The sequence below is a fragment of the Nelumbo nucifera genome, chromosome 4 (assembly GCF_055504915.1).
Source record: "Nelumbo nucifera cultivar China Antique chromosome 4, China Antique-T2T, whole genome shotgun sequence".
NCBI classification, from domain to species: domain Eukaryota; kingdom Viridiplantae; phylum Streptophyta; class Magnoliopsida; order Proteales; family Nelumbonaceae; genus Nelumbo; species Nelumbo nucifera.
Window position 1 is genome coordinate 89,106,769 of NC_142652.1, and position 27,181 is coordinate 89,133,949.

General features: G+C 39.6%; 1 protein-coding gene across 5 annotated transcripts in view; it reads left to right on the forward strand.

Moving 5' to 3' along the window:
- The window catches only part of LOC104586729 (mitochondrial Rho GTPase 1-like), a 59,655-nt gene that overhangs the window by 29,822 nt on the left and 2,652 nt on the right, over nucleotides 1–27,181 (forward strand). For 3 of the 5 annotated variants that reach the window (XM_088903000.1, XM_088903001.1, XM_088902999.1), the window contains 5 exons: nucleotides 1,694–1,775; nucleotides 2,498–2,709; nucleotides 8,925–8,994; nucleotides 25,485–25,597; nucleotides 26,739–26,889. In XM_088903000.1, the coding sequence (XP_088759126.1) occupies nucleotides 1,694–1,775; nucleotides 2,498–2,709; nucleotides 8,925–8,994; nucleotides 25,485–25,597; nucleotides 26,739–26,889 (628 nt within the window). Of the gene's footprint in view, nucleotides 1–1,693; nucleotides 1,776–2,497; nucleotides 2,710–8,924; nucleotides 8,995–25,459; nucleotides 25,598–26,738; nucleotides 26,890–27,181 lie in introns of all 5 variants that reach the window. The other 2 variants (XM_088902998.1, XM_088902997.1) reach the window with 2 other exon arrangements.

Here is a 27,181-nt window from a genome sequence, read left to right on the forward strand (position 1 = left end):
TTTGTTGGTGGTAAGTCTGTAATCCTTTCAATTCTCTAATGAAAGTTACCGTTTCCTATAAAAAAAAACTTATAGGAATAGTATTTGATCTGCAAGAAGGTCTAGGTGAAGAGAAAAGGATTTCCCCCAAATTTCTTTGCATATCATAAGTAGTTATGCTAATGATAGTACCATGACCATCCACCTGCCATACAAATTTTCCGCTTTTAATTTTGTCACCATTGAATTACTGTTATTTACACCGTCTCTCTTAATAACAACATAACATTTATTATGTATTCTCTATGTTACAAACAGCTGATTACAAAATTCCAATTTGCAAAGAACCCCTCCATAACAACACCATCCTTATCTCTAAGAACCCCTTCGATTCCAGATTGCAAATGAGCTAAGAGTGGAGAATTTGATGATTCAAAGTGATTCTTAGGCGGTGGTGGGATGATTGGAGGATCTGTAGTCTATCTCTTGGTGCTACAGGGATGAAATCAAGAAATTCAAGTGGTTAAACAAGAAACATGAATTTTAGATTACAATGGGTGGGAAGATCAGCTAATACTATGGCTGATTACTTAGCCAAGCAAGGGGAAAATAGGGATAAGCTGTACTGGGCTCTGTTGTGATTTGTATTTCCAGTTTGTTTGTTTTCCTGTTTGGAAGAGCTCACAGCTCACACCTTTCCATGGGCTGCTTGTAATGGTTGATTCTCTTGATTTTAATAAAATTATCTTTCATGTATAAAAAACAACTGATTACAAAAATAAATAAATAAATTTAAGCAAAAAAAAGTTCCCACATGTTTTCCTGCCAAAAAAAGAAAAATTAACTATCCTTATGCATACGCATCTGAAGCAATGTTATAACAAATTGAAGCTTTTCAAAATTTTCATGCGATGAGTTTATTCTGCTCCATGCTCTGGCAGTCTGGTTCCACAATGGTGTCCTGGTTGTATTGTGATGTCAAACTCTAGAATGGGTGTTATACTTTGACATCTATGATCTATTATTGTATTAGGAAAAAAACATTTCATTATGAAATCAGAAAGGACAGTGAAATTATATAGATAGATAGTTCTAACATTTTGACGAGAGTGTTTAAATTTCTTCTTGTACAAAAAAATGCATACATGTATCTAGACATCTAGGTGGGTGCATTGCAGACATGCATTTTGTGTTGCATCTATGATTGTTCCTTTATGTTTCTATGTCTGCCAATAATTTCTTCAAAATTATTTTCCTGCATTAGTTCATTTTGGATATTGTACTGTTTCATTGTCACCTTTTTTTTTTTTTGGAATAGGAAGATTTTGTTTTGATAAATGGAATAGGAAGAATTTTATCAATTGCTTGGGTTGATTTTGGTTTGTAGAAGCATTCTGTCACTCTGATCACCTCAAAATCTAGGATCTTTCTGGGTGTTTTATTTGATATTGTGTGTATTCCTACATATAGGTTTAAGCCTAGATTCTGAGTTTTCAATATCAACTGTTGTACCAATAGTGAAATTATGTTGATAGTACTCATGCTTGAGATGCATATATCTTTGTTAGTATACCATCAATTTAATCTATGTAGCTATATGATTTTCATGTAATTGGTTGAAACCACTCTGTCAAAATTCTATTAAACTAGAGTTTTCCTTTTATATGTTTTCTTATTTATTATATTGTTTTTTTTTTCAAAATTTGAAATTCAGTCCTTGGAATGAAGCTCCATATAAGGATGCTGCAGGGAAGACCGCACTAGATGGGTTATCATTTGATGGATTTCTGTCCCAGGTGCGTATCTCCATACAATTTTTTTTCTTTTCTTTTTTTATTTCATCTGGTTACAATTTAGATCAAAATTTCTACCTTCTTTCTATTATGTTTGTTGTAAATTGATGTTGGTAAGCATTGTTTCAGAAATTTTGGCACCATTGATGCTTGCTTTCTTTCCCTGCATGTAGGATTGATGAGAACTGTGCAACTAATTCACATGGGTGTTTTGTTTTCATGTGGTCATTTTATGACGGGAAAAGTAATTAACAGCTTGAAGTTATTCTTTTGCAACCATTACCTTTTTATTAAGTGTAGCTATGAGTAAGTTGCAAACAGTTATTTCTTTTTTGTTTTCTTTTGGTAGTGGTTAGGGGAATGATATGTTTGCTCCAGTTCTTCTATTCCATGGAGGACTTCTGGTGAACTTTTGTTGTGGCTGCATATTTTGAATATTGATTTCTGACGGGTTGTTGATTGTCAACACTTAAGGTCTCAATTATTAAATCAATAAGACACCTAGTATATAAAGCATAGTGACATGCCTCATAGGTGCTTTGTTGTTATGCACTGTTATGCCTTCCCATTTAACTTCTAATCAATGAATATTGGTATTTTTTTGTTTTGGTTTCATATTAATCTCATTGACCTCCAATTGGTTTGTTGTTTTCTAGATTTTAAACCATGAGTCATGTTCATTGTCTTTTTCAAGTACACTTGCTGAGGATTTTTGTTGGCTGCAGTGGGCCCTCATGACACTACTTGACCCAGCTCGAACTCTATCTAATTTGATATATATTGGATATGTTGGTGATCCTGCTTCAGCACTTCGTATAACCAGGCGAAGACGATTGGACCGTAAAAAGCTGCAATCAGAAAGAAATGTGTACCAATGCTTTGTATTTGGGCCTAAAAATGCTGGAAAATCTGCATTGCTAAATTCATTTCTTGGAAGGTGAGCCTTCTGAACCAGCTTCCTGGTGAACTACTGATAGTTTAAGTTAGGTCCAGCTAAGGCTCGGGATTGTTTCTTTGGTTGACTTAAGTTTTCTAATTTTACCTTTTAAGGTCCAGTTTTTTATTTTCTGTATCACTCTACTACAGGATTGATGTTGGACAAAAGAATCAAATCTGCTCATAAAATGTATTTCATTTCACCCTACAAGTCTATTAATATATTCATCAACTATGTCTTATATAGGTTTTCACTCTACTTATAGATTCATAGGGTGAAATATTTACTTATTAAAATAATATTGACTTCTAAACCAAAAGTGAAACCAAATATTTTCTTCTAAAGGTCTCCTAAGATATCCTAACCCAACTTGATAGCAAGGTGCCAACCAGCTGGTTGGTAAGGTCTCCTGCTGGTCATAGCGGAGACTTGGGATCGAATCCCACCTGCACCTGGGTTGGGGGATGGGCTACCCCCCATTGTGTAGCCCTTCAGAAGATATCTAAAAAAAAGATCTCCTAACTTGATAGTCAAGTAAAACATCTGGACAATGACCACAAACTCTATAGGAAACTGAGTCCATAGAATATTTATCATGTGGGGCCTGTGGGGGAAGGGAAATGTAGACCTCCCTAAGGGTATGGAGGTCAGCAACTGCATTGACTTCCACATCCCTTGGGGATCTTCTAAGGTTCAGGTTCTAACTGTTTTCTGTAGGGAAAGCAGGAAAGCAAGAGGAGATTGTTGCATCTTTGTTCAGGGAAAGGATAAAATCCTGGGAAAAGAGAGCCAAAGCAGAATCATCACATTAAAGGTCAGTCTAGAATGTTATCCTATTCCCATTACCCACTTCGAAGACACCTTGCTTCAAGTTAGGGGTTTTGAAAGAGAGAAAGTTCAGTCTATAATGTTATCCTATTCCCATTACCCACTTCGAAGACACCTTGCTTCAAGTTAGGGGTTTTGAAAGAGAGAAAGTTCAAGCAGAGTCAAACAGCTGGGCACGCGTTTCTGTGTGAAAATCTGTGGAAATGGATTGTTCATAAGAACCTTGAGGAGATAGATCAATGTGGAAGTCATGTTGAAAGGTCTGATCTAGGGAATCACTGCAGTGGAGGGAAGAAAGAGAAGTCAAGTTCTGGTCAGCAATCAAGTAATGTTCTTTGTTTTGGTGATTTTTTTTTTTTGATAAATAAAAAGATAAGTTTCATTAATAGAAAACTAATGCAGTTACAAGCTTCCCAAGGAGAGGCACGAGCTGTGTCCTCTCCTAACAGCAGGAAGAAAGACAAGTAGAAAACAGATTCAGTCTACAATTGAGCCTAATACAAACTTTCCCTATTTACCCCTTGCTTTGCAAGACCATCAGCCATAGGGTTTGTTGATCTCCCCACCCATTGTATTCTCACTGTCAAGCTCCTACTCAGGCAGTTGAATTTTTTAATTTCATTCTTAAAACACCACACTATAGAGTCCGGGTTTTGTTTGCAAGTTGGATTTGGAAAAGTTATGATATGGTGAAGTTACCTTTGCTTAAAAAAAAGTCTTATGATATGGTGGATTAGGACTTTTAATGGAGGTAATGAGAACTTTTGGCTTTGAAGGTAGATGGTGCAATTAGATCAAGGGGTGTATTAGGACTTGTCACTACTTTATCTTGGCGAATGAGACTCTTGTGGATCATTTTCTTGCCCTTAGAGGAATTAGACAAGGAGGCCCACTTTCCCGTTCCTCTTTACTCTAACTGCGGACGTTCTTCGAAGATTAATTTCTAGGGCAAATTCTAGGAATTTGGTGAGGGGGTGGAGACTGGAGAGTTTGTTGGGAGGGTGTCCCAATAACACATTTACAATTTGCAAATGATACTATTGTTTTCTATGAAGGAATGAATTAGGTGGATCAAAAATTTGAAATTGGTTGTCCAACTTTTTGAGAAAATGTCATATTTAAAGGCCAATCTTGATAAGAGTTGTATTGCCCCCTTAAGTTGGGTGGTTCTTAGTTGCTTTGTTCTGTTTGTGTTATTTGTACATCCTCTCATGTACAATTGTGCATCCCCCCTACTCCTTTTGAATATAATAGTTACCTTTTCTCAAAAAAAAAAAGGAATAGAGAGATCTCAAAAAGTGTTGAAGTCCTATTTAGGGCTATGGGGAATGATTCAAGGAATGCTAGATTTTGGAGCCCAGTGGTTGAGAGGTTCACTAAAAGGTTGGCCTCTTTTTTGTGATCGATTAAAAGGTTGGCTTCATGGAAGAGAAGCTATATGTCTTTGGGGGGTAGGTCATTGATTAAGTCAATCTTGACCAATCTGCTTGTCTACTATTTATTAGTGTTTAAAATTCTAGAAGGGGTGAGTAGAATATTGGAAAAATTGATTAGGGATTTTTATGGGAACCAAGGGAGAAGAAGAGGGATTATAGAGTTCGTTGGGAGGTGGTGAGTAGAAGTAAGAAATTCAGTGGTTTAGGTGTAGGGAATATCCATAAAAGGAATACGACTCTTTTGGGTAAGTGGTTATGGAGATTGCCAGCAGAAAAGGATAAATGTGATTATTATAAGCATCCATGGGCTTGCAGTTGACGGGTGGGATGCTGGACTTTGGGCTAGGGCAATGAGAGCTTCATGCTAGAAATCCATCAATAATCAGATATAACATGTCCTCTGAAAACTTGTTAAATTTTGGGAACATGTGTGGTTGGGTGATTCGCCACCAGACCTGGCCGGGTTTCGGGCCAAACTTTACACACTGTCTCAGACTTGGGCTTCGGGCCAGGCCCATTCAAGTTTTGGCAAAAGCCAAGCCCGAGCCAGCTCATGAACAGGTTTACTCCCCACTGAAGGAACAATTTCCATCTCTGTTAATTTGTCTGACCTTAGGGATGAGCTTGTTTTTTCTTTCTTAATGCCTTCTAGCTCAGACAGTTGGATTTTATATCTTGCATACTCTAGTTCTTTCTCCTGTGCCTCCTTGTCAACCTTCATCCAACCCCCTAACAGTTCTGTGGTGCCTTTTCTTGTTAAGGAGGTTTGGAACAAGCCTATTCCTCCTAGGGTTAGTGGTTTTTGTTGGGAAGTTTACCTAGAAAAAATCAATATTTGTGATCTCCTTCAAAGAAAGAGACAAAATAGGTGCCTTTCCCCTAATTGGTGTATCCTTTGTAAGGCTAATGATGAGACTTTCTACCACTTTTTAACCTCCTACTTTTGTTTCTATTATTTGGGGCTGGTTTGTCTTTGTTTGGGTGCAGGTGGAACCTCCTGCTGAATGTACAAAGCTTGTTTGATTCTACCTTTGTCAACTGGCAAAAGAGAAGGGGGAGAATTCTGTGGAGGTGCACAAGAGTGGCTATTTGCTGGACCAGTCTAGGAGGAAAGAAACCAAAGAGTTTTTTCAGATAACGAGAGGAGTGGAGAAGCACTCATTGAGAAAACCATTACCATCAGAGTGGTCGAATGGGTAAAATCTTTGAGCAGTTTTAAAGGAATTTCTACCAATGACTTGCTTAGATAGTGGAAGGAAGTGGCTGACTCCTCTTTCTCTAAAGTTGTCATCAGGCCAACCTGGTCCCTTTCTACTTGCGGGTTTATCAAGCTGAACTTTGATGTAGTACTGGAATGAGGAGAGAAGAATTATTGCTTTCTACTTAGGCCCAATAGGTATGGGTGGTTCATTGAGGTCTGAAATCACGGCTGTGATTGGAAGGAATTCAACAGGTGAAGGAGCTGAACATAAGGAGGCTGATCATTGAAGCAAGGGGTGGGAAGGGATCAATTTTAAAGGCTCTGTTGTAATTAGTGTAATCAGCTGTCATCTCAGAAAGAGTTAAGAGAGTTTTCCTCTCTCTGTCGTGTTTCATTGTATGTCCTTTTTTTCTGTATTAATGAAATGTTCCTGTTACTGATAAAAAAAAGAAGTATTCTTCAAGGTAGCCTCCACAAATAAAATGATATCATCTTCGAACTCTTTCATCAAGGCCTTGATTGCAGGTGAGCAGAACACTTCCTTTCTTTGCAAGAAGATCCGGTCCCTTCACATTCCTCCCAGAGTTTGCTTTTTTGTTCGGGAAGCCTGTGTGAAGAGAGTAAACACTTGTGATTTCCAATGGAAGAATATTGATTGAATATGTCTCTCCCTTCGTACTTGCATTTTATGCATCTGTGGTGGGGAATCTGCTAATAATCTTCTCTTCAATTGCCAGGAAACTAGAAATATTTGGCACTATTTTCTCAACACTATGGGATACTGCCCGGTTGCTCTGGAGGGTATTTTGGATTTCCTTTGACAGTGGAATGGTAGAGGTCTTAGTCAGAGAAGTAAGGTCTACTGGCAAATAGTTATCCATGCGGTGATGTGGGGTGTTTAGGAAGAGATGAATAATCACATATTTGACAACAAGACCAGATCTTAGGAAGACTTAAATCTCTCACATTACTCACAATTGCAATTTGCAACTTGTGGGTCACTAGTTCCGAGTTCTTTAAAGGTATTTCTGTCAGTGATCCCAATAGGAACGTGATTAACATTTTTGTTGTCCTCCCCTAGGCCTCTAACCATCCCTCAAGGCCCAGGTGCAAGAAAGGAAGGGGTGAGGACTTTAATTCTGATGGTAGTGCTTCAAGAAGACTGGGAATGGCAGGGATTGAAGGACTGATTAAAGAGAGGAACGATAGCATCTATTTGAGGCCCTGTTCGTTTTTCGGGAAATAGGAGGGGGGAAGTTGGAATAGGAAAATGACGCCCATTGACCAACTTTACAGTGTTCTTTTTCTGGAAAGCTCTGGGCCCTACGGTAAAGTCAGTTTCCTAGGTGGGCAAATAACTTTCCCACCTGGGGAAAAGTTTACAAAACATAATGGGACAAGTTTGCCCATTCTAACTTTCCCAGGAAACATTTACCTGGGTAAGTGCTTACCCGGTTAAGTGACCCTTTGAAAAGTTAACAAGGCCTAAAGTAGACCTGTTCATGGGCCGGGCCGGGCCGGGCCGGGCCGGGCCGGGCTTTGACTCTTTATTAACAGAAAACTGTTAGGCCCGAGCCCGAGCCCGGCCCGACCAACGGGCCTACAATTTGGGCCCGAGCCCGGCCCTGATGAAAAGCTCGAAGCCCGAGCCCGAGCCCGAAGCCCGATCTAATAAAAGAAATTTAAAATTTTTTGACATTTTCTATTTTAATTTAAATGTTTTTTCCCCTATTTAAATGAACAATGGATCTACAAGTGAATCAATGACCTCAAATCAAAAAATTTATTCAAATAGACATCACATAGGGTTTTTACTTAGGTTTAACTATAGGTCGGGCCGGATTTACTTAAGTTTAACTATAAGTCGGGCCGGGCCGGGCTCGGGCCGGGCTATTTTAGCAAAGCCCGAGCCCGGCTCGAATTTTATGCGGGCCGGGCTTTTTAGCCCGAGGTTAAGCCCGCGGGCCAAAAATCCTGTTCAAGCCCGTCCGGGAGTCGGGCCGGCCCGTCGGGCCACCCGGCCCATGAACAAGTCTAGCCTAAAGGTATTTTGTTAGTGAGCCCAATAGTGTGGTTAATCTTTTGTTCTCCTCCCCTAGGCTTCCTACCATCCCTTGAGGTCCAGGTGCAAGAAAGGAAGGGATGATAACTAGAGGAACAGTAACATCTGTTGGGCTTATAATGGACCAATTGGGTATGCTGACTCCACTAAGTCAGATGTCCTGGCCACTCTTATTGGTATCGGTATCAGTAGAGACCTGGGCATTTGGAATCTAATCATTTAAGGAAACTCTGCAAATACTATTAAGTGGTTTGTAGAAGAGGAGGGTGGTATTTGGAGACTAATCACTACCTGGCTGAGGCTGGAGATATTCTGAGTGTAAAAAAGGGTAGCCCAGTGCATGAGGGCCCCGCCAATGTGGGGTCTGGGGAGAGACAGATATATGCAGCCTTACCACCGCAGATACACAGAGAGGCTGTTTCCAAGATACTGTGAGTGTAATGAATGCAAATCTGTACTGGATTCCAAGGGAAATAAATTATGTAGCAGCTGGTCTAGCTAAATATGGTCCTCTATTGGATGTCTTGTATAGTGATAGGTCTCTGCTAGTGTAGACCTCATATGGCCTTTTTGTCTATCTGCTTCCTTATGTACATCATCTCAGCCCTACGCACTTCATCAGAGAGCTTCTCTCAAATGATTATTATGACTTGACTCAATGACATCTCAAATTGTTTTCATAATGCAGGCCATTCTCTGAAAATTATTCTCCAACCACTAGTGAGCGTTTTGCGGTGAATATTGTTGATCAGCCAGGGGTAAGCATGCAATATGCCTTTACTCTCTTACGAACATGCCTACACTCATGGACACACACATGGAAAGTAACATGCATGCGCTGATCAGATATAACGGTCCATAATTAACTTTTATTTGCTTTGGAACTAAGACAAATCTGTAAGTAATCCATTCGGACAAGCAAATTAGGACTCTTTTAACTCCCAAAATAACTCATTACTTATCCTACTAAAACTAACTTAATGTAAAGCCACTGGAAATTGCCAAAATAGCATATAACAATTTTACTATACAAATAGTAATTACTGGAATTACTATAAATAGTAAGTCCTGATGTTACCAAAAGTAGTAGTTTCGAAACAACAGTGAACTTCTGAGAAACTAAAAGACTATCCTTGAGATGGTTGCAAGTAGAGAATTAATTGAAGAAAACTTAAACTGTACTATATGCTATCATCCAAAAATTCTGCAAATGGTGTAGAAATCGGAAAACTAATTTCTTTCCCCATGGATTTTTTCCTTGCTTCCATATCTGCATTAAGAAGATATGGAAAGGGTGAAAAATCTTCATGGATTTAACCTAGTCTACCATCTTCACTGTAATATTTTCTGTCACAGCTTCTCTGGTTTGGACCTTATCCTTGAAGATATGGCGTTTCTTTCCTCCCAGACAGTCCAAACTCCAAACCATATCTGCCTTTATAGTTTATATGCATCCCTAGGAGGATTCCAATCAAACTAAAAAAAAAATGAGAAGAAATATTCATAAAAAAAAAAGAGAGAGAAGAAATAATATATACTAGATACAAATGATCATGAGATTATTAGATGGAAAGTAGTTTCACAACTTGCTTTACACATAAAATGCATAGGGGGAGACTTGATATTTGTTCAATATTTGGTAAGTCAATGTTAATTACTTTGTAGTTTAAGCAAATTAGCAAATTATTCATGCATGTATAGAAGCCTAATATAGTAAAACTAGAACTCTTCTTGCTTTGTTGTTTCATTATTTAATTGTGTAATATTTGAATGTTTAAGAGGCAAAATGTAATTAAATTTTTAAATACAACCATATTTAGTAGGTACCAAGCTGTATGCCAGGTATTTGGAAACCTAATGCAATCAAATATTGTAATTGTTTTTGCCAACCAAGAAGATAATTGTCATATATAATGGCAAAAAGGCCTCTATATTTAGTCATAAGATCTAGGAGGAAAGTACTTAGAATTTAGAAAGAAAATTGCTCTTTCTTAGGTCTTTCTCATGGTTTCAGATATTAGCTAATAATCTAGCTGATGCATTAGTTAGGCAAGGGGTGCAAAGGGATCATTTGTTTTGGGTTAACATTCCATCAGGGATATATTAATGTAATCAAGGTGGGCACCTGGGGCTGCCCTCTCTACTTATAATGGGTTGCCGGAGACATACAGTATTGTGCATTTTTTTTTTTGATAAATGAAAGAAGTTGATATTAAGAGTGGAATAGTGAGCAGACAAACAGCCTAAGAAGAGGCACGAGATGCGACCTCTTCTTTAAAGATGAAAGCACAATACTCACACTAGACAGAAATCAGTTTACAAAGTTGCCCAGTACAAAGAAACCCTTGAGACCCCTTGTTTAGCAAGAGAATCAGCCAAAGCATTGCTGATCTGCTAACCCACTGAAAATTAACTGACATGTTTCTTGTAAGCCAATTGACTCTTCTTAGGAGATGCCTATAATCCCAATTAACAGTATTTGGGTTCACCAACAAACCCACAACCACCTTGGAATCTCCCTCAATTACCAAATTCTCCACTCCAAGTCGGTTGGCAAGCTGTATTCCTTGTATTGCTGCTAATATCTCAGCCCTTGTAGAGTCTCCAACTCCCACTGGTCCTTTGTATAAGGAAAGAATGTTGCTATCCTTATGCCCGACAGTCCTGGGTTCCCTTGATTACTCCCATCCATCAAAGTTCAATTTCACAGCGCCCTCTGGTAGCCAGCTAGCTTGTATTCTAATCTTTTGAGAAGATGTCAAAGCCACTGCTGCCCAGTTTCTCCTGAGATTATCATGGGAGTAATTCTCAAGAAGTGCTGTAGTTTTCAGCCAAAAGGTTTCCCTTGTCAAGATACACTCTTTTACTTTAGTAATACTCCTTTGCTTTCCTTGAAATATTTTGGCATTTCTTTCCTCCCAAATAGTCCATAACAGAGCTGCTCTAGCACATTTCCACATTAATTTCCCCCTCTTCGTGGGCCAACCAAAGGTAGATAGATCAAAGAGCGAGTTCACATCGGATGGCAAGTTCCACCTGCACCCAAACAACAAGAAAATCCAAATTCCAAATAGCTGCAACAAAGGAGCAAGATATCATTAGATGGTAATAGTTTGGGGACAAGCACATAAAAGGTTTCTTTTTTTGCAAGTTGTCCAAAGTATTCATCTTTCCATGGTAAACTTCCCAGTAGAAAACCACTATTTTAGGGAGAAGCTGAGGGACTTGAAGAAAGAGGTACTAGAGAAGTTAAGGTCCAAATTCTTCTACCAGGATTAAGAGGGTCTAAACAAATAGAGTCAAGTAGAAGTAGCATCTCAGCTATGCAAGCAGACTCCTCTTCCCTCAACCCTCTACGGAAGCCAAAATCCCAGTTTAAGGACAACGAGAGGGATGGGGAGGATAAGAACCTGGAAACCAGCTCCTTTTTAAAGAGGGATATGAAATAAGGGGAGGGAAATAGGTCTTTGAGAGGGTTAAGTCTTTTTACCCCTCCCTCCTGGTTGTAATTTCTATATCTCTTTTTATAAAATTTCTGTTATTGATAAAAAAAAAAAAAAAAAAATTGGTCTTTGAGAGGTTGGTTACCCAACCAAGTATTTTCCCAAAAAAAGAACAGAATTACCAGAGCAAACATCATACATTACAAACCTGAGGAACTTTGGGAGAATGCTAGAGATTGCCTTGTTGGGTGTTGTAAGAGTAGCCCGTCGAGATACCCCAGTGTCCCAATCACTTTCAGAACAACCATGGATACTAGCCACCACCTCATGCCACAATCTTTCTTTCTAAAGGCCATCTCCATAACCATTTGCCTAGTAGAGCTTCATTCTTATAAAGCTAGGTTCCCCAACCCTAGTCCCCCTCCTTAATCCTTACTTAAGCTAACCACCTCCCACCTGATTAGGTGATCCTTTTTCTCCTCCCCTGACTCCCACAGGAAATCCCTCGTCAGTTTTTCTATCTTCTTAGCTTCCCTAGAAGGAATCCTAATGACAGTGAAGAAATAAATCAATAGATTGGCAAGCGTAGTCCTAATTAAAGTTAATCTACCCCCTAGAGAAACATAATTCTTTTCCAAGTTGCCAATTTTTTTTCAAACTTTTCTACAACAAGGTTCCAAAAACGACTCTCCTTTGGGTTAGCACCTAGGGAATACCTAAATAGGTCAAGGGCTACTCTGAGATAGGACATTCTAAGAGTAGAAATCACTTTTTGGAAATCTAGATGAATTCTTTGTGAAGAAAAAGAAGAAGATGAAGAGTTTCAGCAGTAGAGAAGAAAAGAGAAGAAAGAAAGAGTAGGATGTCAACCAGAATTGAATTAGTTCTGGCCGCCAACCCCACATTATATTTTATACTTAAAAGAATAAGCGATTACAAGAATGCCCTTAGTAGGGCGGCTACTAAAGTAGCTGAACAGTCACAACTTAAAAACATAAGCTAATGGGCCTAAAGCCCAACAACTTAAAAATATAAGAGCTAAATAACTAGGCCCAATAACTAGAAATTAGCCCAACTCAACACTCCCCCCTCAAGTTGGGAGTAAATGTCACACATTCCCAACTTGCGTAGATCATGCTCCAGCTTATTCCTTGCAACACCTTTTGTGACAACATCAGCAAGCTACAGATCAGAAGCAATGTATGGGAGACAAACTTCCCCAGAAGTCACCCTTTCTCTGATGAAATGTCTATCCACTTCAATGTGCTTTGTCCAGTCATGCTGAACTGGGTTATGGGCAATGTTGATTGCTGCCTAGTTATCACAGTACAACATCATAGGTTCTTCTGCCTGTACACCAATCTCTCCTAACAGGGAACGGATCTAGTGAAGTTCTGAAACTCCATGTGCCATGGCCCTGTATTCAGCTTCGACACTTGATCTTGCTACCACTGTCTATTTCTTACTCTTCCACGAGACAAGGTTACTCCCAACAAGGGCATACTCCTAAAGTAGATCTCCTGTCATCAACGCATCATGCCCAATTTGCATCTGTATAAGCCTCTAGTTTCAACTGTCCATGATCAACAAACAATATGCCTCTGCCCGGTTGTCCCTTCAGATAAGCAAGAATCCTGTCAACAGCCTCCCAATGCTGGACTCGTGGAGCATAGGAAATGTCTGGTCTTGTCATACACAAGTATAGCAGCCGCCCCACAAGTCTCTGATATCTCCCAATGTCCTTTACTGCCTCACCTTCTGATGCATTAATTCTGTGATTCTGATCAATAGGAGTACTGATTGCCTTTGTTCCAAGCTTCCCTGTTTCTTGTACAAGATCCAAGACATACTTCCTCTGAGAGATAAAAATTCTATGTTTTGATCTTGCAACTTCAATGCCTAAGAAATATTTGAGTTCTCCAAGATCCTTAATTTCAAATTCTCTGTGTAGATTCTTCTTTCACTTAGGTCATTCCCTGTGACAACATTATCATCCACATAAACAGTTAGGATTGACACCAAGGATCCCCTCCGCTTCACAAACAAGGTATGGTCAGATTGATTCTGAGTGTAGCCAAAAGCAACCAAGGCTTTCTTGAACCTGTCAAACCATGCTTTAGGAGACTGCTTTAAGCCATAAAGTGACTTCTTAAGTCTGCATACCTTTCCCTTTTCAGCATCACTGTAGAAACCAGTAGGAAGATCCATATACACTTCTTGTAGATCTCCATTTAGGAAAGCATTCTTCATATCAAGTTGAAACAGAGGCCAAGAGTATGTGGCGGCAAGAGAAAGAAGTATCTGAACAGAGGTCATCTTTGCAACTGGTGCAAAGGTCTCTAAGTAATCAATGCCATAGGTCTGTGTATACCCTTTTGCAACAAGTCTGGCCTTATACCTTTCTATACTTCCATCTGCCTTATATTTGATTGCGTAAACCCATCTACATCCAACAGTCTCCTTGCCCTCTGGTAGGTCCACAATCTCCCATGTCTAATTCTTAATTAAAGCTTCCATCTCTTCCTGCATAGTTGTCTTCCACTTAGGTTTGGAGAGAGCTTCACTGATACCCTTGGGTATAGAAACGGAGTCAAGAGAGGAAAGAAAAGCTCGGTAGGAAGGAGAAAGTCCACTGTATGATAGGTACTGTGAAATACAATGAGCAGTACAGTTTCTCTTCCCTTTTCTAAGAACAATAGGAAGGTCCAGGTTTTCTGTAATGGGGTTAGTAGAATCAATGGGAACTGAAACAGTAGAGGGATCAAGAGGAATACCTGAATTCGTATCAGCTGAATCTGGAGTCTCCAAGGAACTGATAGGAAGTGATGTGAGTTCTGCTGCAGTGGAATCAAACACCCTGTGAAGTCTCTGTCGTGAGTAACGCTGAGAAGCAGGACGCAAGGGAGGTGGTAAGGTAGGTGACATAGGAGGATCAGGCACAGGAGTGGACACAGGAACTGGAACTGGAAGAGGGATAGGCTGCTCACTCACTTCCCTAAAACACTACCCCTGAGAAGGATTCTTTGAGAAGAAGTATGTGGACTCAAAAAAAGTGACATCCATGGTAACATACCGACTCCCAGAGACTGGATCATAGCAACAGTACCCTTTCTGATTTTCTACATATCCAAGGAAGACACACTTCTTTTCCTTTGGGTCAAGGTTCGAACGGTGAGGACCAAGAATATGTGCAAAGCAAACGCACCCAAACACTCTGAGATGAATATGGAACATCTCCCCCTCAGGAAAAAGGAGGCTGAATGGGGTGTTGAATCCAAGTATACATGAGGGCACCTTGTTAATCAAAAATACTGTTGTGAGAACTGCATCACCCCAAAACCGAACTGGACTGTAGGAACAACTGCACTGATGGACAACACCATATTCTAACAGATATGGAGCAAGGTGTTTTTCAAAATATTCCCTGGCATTGTTTGATCTGAACACCTTTATTCGTGTTCCAAATTGTGTTAGCACCATTTGATGAAATTGCCTTACCAAGGATGGTACCTCATCTCGGGATCTCATCAAGTAAATCCAAGAATATCGAGATAAATCATCCACAAATAAGAGAAAATATCGATAACCACTCATAGAAGGAACATGATAAGATCCCCACACTCCAGACTTGAAAACTAACAGACTCAAATAGCTTTGGAAACAAAAGGCTCAAAGAAGAAAAAGGCAAATGACCTAAACAATTATGCCAAAGCATAATCTCACTCACAGACCCTGACTCACTACCCCTGCTGACATGATGGTTGATGAGGAGGAAGCACATCCAGGAGGTAGGTTCCATTCACTTCACAACCACTCCCAATCGTCCTCTTTGAATCTAGATCCTGCAAGATACAATGACCAGGAGGAAAAATTATTGAACAATTCAGGTTCTTAATAAAACTACTAACAGATAACAGATTAGTACTCAATCTGGGAACATGAAGGATAGAGGGAAGGCAAATGGAATCACTAATCTTGACAGACCCCTTTCTGGCAATGGGAACATGAGATCCATCAGCTGTGGGTCATGTGCTCTGAGGCTCCAGAATCTATAACCCAAGGAGAAACATAATTTGCAGTGGCATGTGAACTACCTGTGTGAGAAAAGGAAGTAGAGTGTGCTCCACCAGAACCACCTATACCTGGCTGTCCACTTGTTGCTGAATTAGAACTGGTTGTATCCCGCTGGTTCAGAAACTGCCCATACCTCTCAACTTTGGCCCTTACTGCAGCAGCTGCAACAGACTCCAGAGTAACTGTAGTAGGAGGGGTCGAAATATCACCAGTGACTGCCATGTGAGCATTACCCTTCTTAGTTTTGAGTCTATTCGGCACAAGATGGGGATGAAGCTTCCAACAAGTATGTTGCAACAGACTCCAGAGTAGCTGTAGTAGGAGGGGCCGGAATATCACCAGTGACCGTCGTGTGAGCATTTCCCTTCTTACTTTTGAGTTTATTCGGCACAAGATGGGGATGAAGCTTCCAACAAGTATTTCTTGTGTGTTTAGGCTTCTTACAGTAGTCACAGATCAAATCATTTTTGTCTTCCTTCTTGATTTCATTGCCACCCCAGTCTTCACCTTGTTTAGGTCTCACAGTGCTAACCATGGCTGATTGATCAAACCCAGAATTCTTCATCATCACATTTCTCCTGCTCTCTTCCCCTGACACAAAGGCATATGTCTAGGAGAGAGTAACACTGTCCCTGGAAAGAATGTGTTGTCTTGCAATATCATATTCGGGATTAAAGCCAGCAAGAAATTCGAACACCCTATACTTCTCTAGGAGCTTCTGGTAGGCAGTTGCATCCTTAGTGGTTTCCCAAACAACTGTCTCCAAATGGTCAATCTCCTGCCACAGGGTTTTAAGGGCTAAAAAGTAAACAGCAATAGGTCTATCTCCTTGCCTTGTAGCAATAATCTGATTTCTCAATTGATAAGTCCTAGCAACATTCTCCCTCTGTGAATAGGTTTTTGCAACCCCATCCCATATTTCTTTGGCTGTATTTGCCCACAAAAAATTTTTACTTAAATGGGGCAGCATGGAATTACACAGCCAAGTCATCACCATATAGTTCTCCTGCACCCACCGGGAGCTGTTAGTTTCGGGTTTCACTTCTTCACCAGTGATTTATCCAAACTTCCCATGAGCACCAATGGCCATTTTTGCAAATTGTGACCATTCTAAGTAATTCGAACCATCCAACTTAACTGTAGTAATGGTCTCAGCCCTAAAAAGGTCTCCAGCATCTCCTTCCGCTAGTCCCATTTCACTCCCGGGCTTGTTTTCAACTCCGTTACCCTCCATACTTCTCAAAAAGGGGATAGAAGATTACTGTAATATGCAAGAATATCAAATAAATCACTTTTGGTACCAATGACACCCTTCTGGTGCCCTAGATGGTTCGCCCACAAAAGATCCCTTTTCTACGGAACGGGAAAAGAGAGAGAAGAGGCAGTCGCTCTCTCCAGAGACCTCCAAATCAGGCAGGACTTGAACCGCCCCCTATAGAAAACTCCAAGGAACCCTAAAAAATTAGGGCGCCACTTCCTAAGTCAAAACTAAAGAGTCCAACAGAAACAGGACTCTCCCCCTTTCTCCAGTTTTCCCTAATTTGATGGGAAATGCTAGACCAGCTACAGGGCAAAACAGATCCACCAAAAAATCAAAAAACTGGGCTTACCTGAGATCTTTGATCAGCCTCTTAAATCACCATGCAGTCGGCCGATCTAGGGCTGCATGAGAAAATAGCTCAAGGAACCTTCGGCCTGCTCTGATACCAAGTAGAAATCACTGTTTGGAAATCTAGATGAATTCTTTGTGAAGAAAAAGAAGAAGAAGAAGAAGAAGAAGAAGATGAAGAGTTTCAGCAATAGAGAAGAAAGAAAGAGTAGGATGTCAACCAGAATTGAATTAGTTCTGGCCACCAACCCCTCATTATATTTTATACTTAAAAGAATAAGAGATTACAAGAATGCCCTTAGTAGGGTGGCTACTAAAGTAGCTAAATAGTCACAACTTAAAAACATAAGCTAATGGGCCTAAAGCCCAACAACTTCCTAACTTAACAACTTAAAAATATAAGAGCTAAATAACTGGGCCCAATAACTAGAAATCGGCCCAACTCAACACTAAGCACTCCACAATAGCTTCAAACTCCCTACCTTCCAAATTTAATCCCACCACACAACTCTTCTCAAAATTAATCTTCAGGTTAGAGGCATTCCCGAAATGGGTTAAAAGACTCTTCAGATGCCTCACTCTTGTCAGGTCACTCCCCTCACAAAAGATTATTGTATCATCCACAAACTGGAGATGGGTGACTGGGACTTGATCTCTTCCCATTCTCCTCCCCTTTATTGACCCAGTCTTATCTGCCTCCGATAAAAGTCGACTCAGGACATCAACAACTAGTGTGAACAAGAAAGGGCAGAGTGGGTCACCTTGTCTTAGGCCCCTGCAAGTCGGGAAGAAGTCATTTACTACTCCATTTACCAAAATTAAGTAATGACAAGAAGTAAGGCAACCAATAATCCAATTACACTCTAACAAGAAACTCCAGTCCATTAAATCATAAGCCTTCTCCGAGTCCAGCTTGCAGACAAAGTCTTGATTGCCTGATCTTCTCATCTCTTCTACACATTCATTTGCTATTAGAATTTGATTAGTTATTTGTTGGCCTTGCACAAAGGCACCTTGAGCTTGAACTGATATGGGAGGGGAGGACCTTTTTAATCCTCAAAGACTAGTTTAGCCAAAATCTTGTAGATGCTAGTCACCAGGCTAATTGGTCTAAAGTCTTTAGGGTGTGTAGACTCTTTCTTCTTTGGAATTAGAACAATAAAAGTAGCGTTAACTTCAGGGCTAGTGACACAGTTATCCTCGAATTCATTAAAAACCTCAAGCAAATCCTTTTTCACAATAATCCAACAATCTTGATAAAAAGCCATAGTAAAGCCATCTGGCACTGGTGACTTAGATCTATCCATTGAAAACACCACATTCTTAATTTCCTCCTCAAAATTCCTTTCCAACTATCTCTTGTTCATTTTAGAAAGTCCTGGCCAATCCAACCCTTCCAACTCCTCTCTACTTCCTAGTGGCCTATTGGCCTCCTTAGGATGGATTTAAAGTGATCTACAAAACATCTAGCTATCTAATCGTGAGATTCAACTTCCACACCATCCACTTCTAGCTTACCATGTTTTTTCTCCTCCCGTTAACCACTTCATGGAAAATTTAGTGTTCCCATCAGCTTCGTTGATCCATTTGACCCTGGATTTTTGCCTCCAAGAGATTTCTTCCCGCAATAGGACCTCTTCTAGTTCCTGCTTTAATCTTTTTCTTGACCCCCTTTCCTGTTCATTCAGTGATTTAAAAGGCGCGCCTAGGCACACAAGCGAGGCACATTTTAGGGTAGGTGCCTTGCCCAGGTCCTAGGCGCAGCCCTTTCAAAAGGCACACGCTTGGTGCACCTAGGTGTGCGCTTGGTGTGTCTTGCACCTTAGCCAAAGCATGCGCCTTTTGAAAATTTGACGATCTTTTGCTTTTTGTGTCTAGCAGCTAGGTTGGGGGCTCAGCCCTCGGACCCCCATGCCATGCCCCTTGAGGCAAGCCCAAACAAGTCCACATTAGGTCTTAAATCCTTAGTTCTCACATAGAAAATAATGATTTTATAGTTTTACTTGCTTTTTAAGAAGATATTTTATTAGGATGAATGAATGAACAACACTCCCAAATAGGGGGTGTTGGGCTTGCCTCGAGGGGTGTGTCGTCCATTCATTAGCTACTTGAAGTAATATGTTTTACATCACATTAGCTACTTGAAGTAATGCAATTTAGAAAGAAAAAAAAAAAGAAAAGAGATTGTGGGTTTTATATGCTTGAAAAGGACTACATCCTAACAAGAGCAATACATTGGCTGAAAACCTTGGAGATATTTGATGATTTTTCTTTTGATGCCTTGTGGAGGAATTGGTTAGTAATAGCTAATACTTCTACAAAGAAGAATAAACGTTTATCAGAATGGGATCCGCCGTCAGAAGGTGTCATCAAGTTAAATTTTGATGGAAGTAGCTGAGGTAACCCTGGGCCGTTAGGTATAGGGGATGTCTTGAGGAATAAGGACAGCAACATCATCTCCTTATTTTCAGGACCGGTGGGAGTGCGGGACTCTACAAGGGCAGAAATACTAGCTGCAGTACAAGGAATTCAGATCGCTAACCAGCTTGGGGTGGAGCATCTCCTAGTTGAAGGGGACTCTCAGGTGGTAACAAGGTGGCTTCTAAACCCGGATGCTACCATTCGGGGCTACAAAGACCTCATCAAAAAAGTAAAGTGGTTAACTAGGAATATTAGATTTGAGGTAAAATGGGTAAGTAGGTCAGCTAATACTATAACTGATTCTCTGGCTAAATAGGGGGTTTCTAGGGAGGTCCTTTTTTGTTCTACTTTGTAAGTTGTTATAATATATTGGAAAGTTGTACTTAACCAACCTGGAGAGGTTGCATCTCGTGCCTCTCCTTGGGACATTGTACTATTCTCCTTTGCTGATTAATAAATTTCATTCAACTATCAAAAATAATGTTCTATATATTTGATTTTATTTTTAAATTCTCATTTGAATATGCTTTACATGTTATATTTATGTATTTTAATTTTAGATAATAGGTTTTTTAAAACATTTATTTTAAAACTTAAGTTTATATTTTTATTAAGATTATGTTTAATAATATTTTGATTTTTTAGCTTTTTTTTTATTTTTTACGTCTTGCTTAAAAAGGCGTGCGCCTCACCTTGCGCTTTTAAAACACTAGTTCATTCAAGGTATTTTGATATTCCTTTAAATCTAGTTCCTCAATTTGGGTCACTATATTAGCTTTTACTTCCTTCCCAAATTGATCCCTATTCCATTATTTTAATTTTGCTCTCAGTCTTTTCAACTTCTTGTGGAATTTCACCCCTTTCCATCTCACCCCCCCCCCCCCCTCTCTTCTCTCCACCACTCAACCTTGTTCACAAAATCTGGATGCGTTGACCACATATTTTCAAATCTAAAAGGTCTCGGTCCATGACTTAAAGGTTCCTGCCCTATCTCAATAGGGCAATGATCGAAGGTGACTCTGGGCAAAGCTTTGACCAACAAACCTTGCCAGTGACTTTCCCAACTCTCATTAAAGAGAAATCTATCCAATTTTGAGCAAATTGGAACATTCTGGAAGTTGGACCAAGTGAACTGAGCTTGTAAAAGGGGAATCTCCTTCAACTCACAACTATTAATGAGATCATTGAACTTCCTCATGCTGGTAGTGATGGACTGTTGTGAGTTATTTGATTCATCAGTAAATCGAAATACATTGAAATCCCCCCAAAACTCATTTCTCTCTCTATAGCTGTTTGACCTGTACATATTGGTTAACGCCCATGTGAAACCATCTTCCACCATCCTAAACTTCGAAGACACCGAAAAAGTACCTATTAACTCCACGGCCTCCACAAAATCTTCTCTCCAAAAAGTGACTATACCCCCTAAAGCCCCCCAAGAAGGTGTGGAAACCCATCTTACTCCTCTACTCTTCCAAACATTTCTCACCCACCTTCTATCAATTTCAGCTAATTTGGTCTCTTGTATCATCACAATATCAGGCCTCTCTCTTCTAAAGAGGTCCTTAATTAGCCTTCTCTTCCTTGCGCTGCCTAAACCCCTCAAATTCCAGCTAATAGTTTTCATAAGAGCAATTGTTTGAGAGCCCACCTAGAGTTTCAACCCATTACTTGGAAATCTTCCTTCTCTCCCCTCTCCCACTGAACTCGATGTTCTCTTCAATGTCTGAGATCAATCTTTCCACTTCAGTTCTTTTCTTTTTCCTCTGGCTGTTTTCTACCCCAAGCTTTCCTTGATGCTCCCCTAGGCACTTTTATTTTCCCGACCTTTTTTGCATTTTCCTCCAAGGAAACTTCTTTCTTCTTGTACTCCTCGAGGAGAGCACATATTAGTTCCCATATCCTCTCTAATTACTCCTCTTTCTCCTTTTTGCAAGATAAGTCCTCTTCCTTTTCACAACCTTTAACCATACTGTCTCTTTCCCCTTCCTTCAGGTGCAAGAAGCATACGCCTCATGCGCTTTTTTCATGAGGCATGCTAGAGGCGTAAACCTCATGTGCCTCATGCACATCTTGTATAAAAAGATAGGAAAAAAAAGAAAAAAAAAAAGAAAGGAAAGGAAAGGAAAGGGAAAGAAAAAGAAAGAGAAGAAAAAAGAGAAGAGGAAAGAAAAGAAAAGGGAAGAGAAGAAAAGATAAGGGGAAAGAAAGTGGTTTGCCCCTTCGCTCGCTCGCCTCTACTTCGACAAGAACCCCCCCCCCCCTTTCAACTATTGTTATGCATTCTTATTCTTCTTAATATAAAAGATTTTTATTAAAAATAAAGAAAAAATGAGATCCCCCCTTCCTCTTCATCCTCCTCCTCTCAAGGAGGCTTACACCTCCTTGTGTTGGGGAGGCTTACACCTCCTTGTGTTGGGGAGGCTTACGCCTCTTGCGTTCTGAAGTACGCCTCACGCCTCTAGGTAGTGGAACGCCTTACGTGACGCCTCCACGTTTTAAAACATTGGTTCAGAGTTTTCCACCATTAATTCCTCTTGCTTCTCATACTCCTCAAGAAAATCGTAGATTTGACCCCAGATTCTCTCTAATTCCTCCTGCCTCTTTTCCAATGGTAAAACTCCCCCTCCCCCTACACAACCACTTCCCACTATCTTAGAGATTCCTCCAGTGGTTGTGTACCCAAAATTGAATTGATAAACATACCTGGCCCAAAGGGTGAAGACTGAAAGGATAGGGGAACTGAGGTTCCAGAGATTGGAATTGGGTCTAGGCCCAATCCTTTTACCTGAGGGAGCTGTTGAAGTGAACCAGGATCTATTAATACTGTGTTAAACATGGCATCCGAGTCCACCTTAGAGTGTTTTCCCCTATCCGCTGACTGTGTTCAAAAGTCGGAGTGATCCTGTTCCTCTAATTCATTGGTGCAAAAGGTCTGCACTTCTGGATAGGGATCACTTGTTGTTGGGTTGGGTGTTCCCTGCAAATCCTCTGTAACTTCTGCTAATTTCACTGCATCTCTTGGTGACATATGAACTTGAGAAAAGTTCCCCTGAACCTCTGCTAAGGGATCACACACAGCATCCTCTAAGAACAACAGCTCTGTGCTTAGACTATCCTCTTCATAGAAATCCTTCGACTGCTGCAAATCCACACTTCCCAGACTAACAGTATTCTCAGTTTCAGAGTCAGATATTACTTCTTCCTCCGTTGAGAAATCCGGCTCAATCTTTTCAAACTCACTGCACTTAATACTGCGTGGGTTACATCGATCTGCCGAGAGTCCTTTGAGTTTTTTGGTTGGAATCCACTGGAGAGAACTGCCGTTCTAAGAAGGCTCTCGATCGAGGCTTTGCACTTTTGAGGACGATGATGGATGGCTGATACCATCTGGTAAAGACTGTCTCTCCCTCACGTAAGGCTTTAAGATATCATGTGCCTTCGGTGCAGATGGGCCTTCTACCCCCAGCCCATTAATCAACCCAGAAATCTTTTTAAATGGTCCAGCTCCAATCTCAGGAGCAATGGGTCTCGGCAGTACATTAGACCCAGAGGTCTCATCTTGGGCCGGCACGTGATCCTTGAGTTAACCCCTCCTTTGGTTTGACCCCGTGGTTCACTCCTTTTCAATACCAACCCATCCGTTTTATTCTTCCTTCTCCCTTCTTTTACCATTGAGCTGTTTAAACCATTCAAAACCCCTCTTTTGGCACCATCCATAGTCACTTGAGCATAGGTCCTTCTAGGTGCCAGTCTAGTTTCTTCAGCCACACGTCTTTCATTTGCCATATTTCCATTAACTTTCGAATAGCCTATAAGGCTTGTTTATCCATTTTTGTGTAATCTCTGTCCAACCACTGATTCTCTAATCCCAAATTTCCACCCTCTCATCTTCTTCCTTTCTCCCCTCCTTCCACAATGCCACTTCAATGGAGGAAACCAACCACACTGAGATAAACAATTCATCCACATAGAAAGTTACCTTCCTGGGGATCTCTTCTGGTTTAAGTCCACTCAAGAGAAGTGCTCCTTATCAAAGGTCCCCCCAAAATTCCCCATCAAGACAAGCTCCACATAAGACTGCAATGGAGGCTGCAACCTCATGGGTCCAAAGATGGAAAGACAGCCCAATTACCCTAACTACCATCCCATCTTCAACTGAAAAAATTTTAGAGTTTGAGGATGGAGTCCACTTGAAAACTCGGAGTTGTACTTTCTACCACATTGTTAAGAGGGTCGAGCACTGCTTTAATGCTATCAAAGGGGGTTAGTATGAAAGTGTTTCTAAGTTTTAACTTACACTGCACAAGATTAGCAACTTCCTTCCAATCGGAGACTGGTCTCTTGGCTTCAACAACTAGCATGCTTTCCCAATAATCTTTCCTCCTGATAATAGTGACAGTAGGGTTGGTTGTTCTGTGCACCATGGCTGGGATGTCCTGTATAAGGCCCAGAAAATCAGAGGGGTGTCTGCTGCTTCAACTTCTTTAACCTCCTGATTTCCTATCTTCCAGTGGTTAAGAATAGCATTCAACTCTGGTGCTACCCTTTGCCATCCTTGACTCTTTTTACCTTCAGGAAAGCACACCATTTGTTTTGTCCCTTTGGCAAAAAACTCAGAAAGGGCAATGAAGGATCCTCTTGTATTTCTCTTGCACTCCAGTACATACCTTCCTGCTGTCAAAGTGAGATTTTCTTTCCAGCTTGGTCTCTTTCCCTTTGCTGCAGCCTCGACCATAAAGTCCTTGAGCCATTCCACCATCTCTGGACCTTCTATCAAAACTGTTGCCAACTTCATCTCTCTTACCTTCAAACTGAGGCTCCCCTTGACTCTCATCTCCTCAAGCAGAAAGTCCTTAGCCTCCACTTTCAGAGATTTTCTCCAACTTGAGGATGTCACGAAGTTTACTTCTCCACCTTCGTTGCCTGCTCCACTCACAGCCCTCATTCAAGGCTTGAAAGTTGATTAGTCCATTGCTAAATACAGTATTGTACATTTTATCATTATTTTTTCACAATCTGATAAACTTAACATTTACCATTTAAAAAAAGTATTTCCTATTTTCTTGCCAAAAGAAAAAGATATTTGGGCTCTGATATATTAAGTCTTTAACAGTACTTTTCATATTTCAAAGAAAAAAATGATTTGTTTTTCCCCTGCAATGCTGAAATTTCACCCCTATGCTGTGTTGGTTCTAGGGATCAAATAAATGGAACTTTGGTTCTTAAAATCATTGGCTCAGTTTTCTATTTTTCTTTCTTTTTTTATATTGGAAATTTATTTTTTGCTGAGTAATAGCAACATATTTAGTGCCATACCATTTTGAAGATTTGAATATTTGATTGGTTTTACTGGTTTTGGAGAGCCGGACTGATGCTTTTTTTATGGAAAGAACTATTTATGTAACATTCAAAACATGGAAAGAACTATTTATGGTTGAAGCTGTCATTGCAGTCATAAGTTTTTTTCTTTAAATCCATAGTCCATAATTATGCAGGATATGGAAAGTCAGTTTTGTTTTTTTCATTTTCATTTCTGTATTCAAATTAAGTGTTTCCACCTTTTTTTCTCTATGTTGGCTTGTTATATGTTACTAAAATCATGTGTTTTCCATTAATGAAACATTTCCTGTTATCTATCTCATATATATATTACAGAAGTCATTTGGCTAACATGGTGGATATGTTCCTGCCTTTGAAGGGAGTAAAAAAAACCTTGGTATTGCGGGAGATTCCAGAAGATGAAGTAAAAGGTTTGCTGTCTAAAAAGGAGTCGTTGGCAGCTTGTGACATAGCATTATTTGTCCATGATAGGTGACTCTTATCTGGTCTGGTTATTGGATTTATTTGTTCTTTACTGCTGACTGTAATATGTGACTCATGTTCCAACTATATGGAGTCATCTGCATGAATCCTGTTTCGCTATTCTGTTCTGTTTTATGCCATATGCAGTGTTAAATTATGAGAATAATCTTTTTTGGGAGGAAAAGGTTAGGTGTAATTGTATTGCTGAGAAAAATGAAGAATCAATTATTTTACTAATAAATAATGTGGAATTTAATGTACTGTTTTCTTAAAGGGCAAATTGATGAGACTCGGTGTTTGATTACACTTTTCAGACGTATGAAGTCTGAAAATTTTGCTTTTCAGATGCCAGTGGCATTTGGGTTAAGGTCCGATTAGAGGTCTGATTAGAGGACCTGGTTTCATGTCTTACCAAAATCAGACACATTTCAGATGTGATAAAATGACATTATAGCCCTCATTATTGTCATCTATTTAACAACAACAATAATAATAATAATAGTAGTAGTAGTAGTAGTAATAATTTAAATATTTTTTATTTATTATTAGTTATAATAAATAAATATTATTTAGTTAAATAATAAATAAATATTTATTTCAAAAAATGTAATATTTGTTTATTAATAGAATACTATTTTTATTTAGTATTCTTTTTATTATTTAGAATATTATCAACCAGTCGATTTCTAAGGGTAAAATAGTAAACTTCACAATTTCAGATGTTGGAGAATTGCTCCAACTCAAATGATCTTATCTTTTCAGAACCTCTGAAAATCTGAAAATCATTTCTTCTTTTCAGTTTTCAGACCTGAATAATATCTTTTTAACTTTTCAGATTTATCAAACGCCACCTCAATAATAATTACTAAATTGAGTGGCTAAAGCAAGCTAATTATATGTATGTGTATGTGTGTGTGCCACCCTTTTTGCGTGCTTGCATCCTTCTTCTGACTTGACAAGACACTTGAGAGTTGAGACATTTGCACCAATGATATATTTCTCAATAGTGTAATTGGACTTAGTTTCGATGACAAACTTTATTTTGCTTCCTTTATTTTAATTTCCCTTGGTGATAACGGTTTCTTTTCCTCTAATCACATTTTCCTCTTATTTTGTTAGTAATAACCTACAATGTTGTCTGCAATTTTAGTTCTGATGAAGCTTCTTGGAGGAGAGCTACAGAATTACTTGTGGATGTTGCTAGCCATGGAGAGGATAGTGGCTTTGAGGTGCCTTGCCTTATTGTTGCAGCTAAAGACGACCTTGATCCATATCCAATGGCTATACAAGATTCTACAAGGGTATTTAATTTGTCATGGATGTCTTTGTTCTTCCGAATTCAGATCTGTAATGATGAGAAAATGAGATCCCCTATTCAGCATGCTTACATTTTGACTATGTATTGTTCTTTGCAAAAAAAAAAATCATGTTTTCCCATAGTTATTCTTTTATCATCCATATGATAAAAGGTTATCAAGTTTGTTAAGAACCCTGATTTTCAAGATCTTAGCATTATAGAACAAATAATAGTTACACCAGCTTGTTGGCATACATTCATGCAGGTGTTGCAGGTGGTCATAAGGATAGATTACT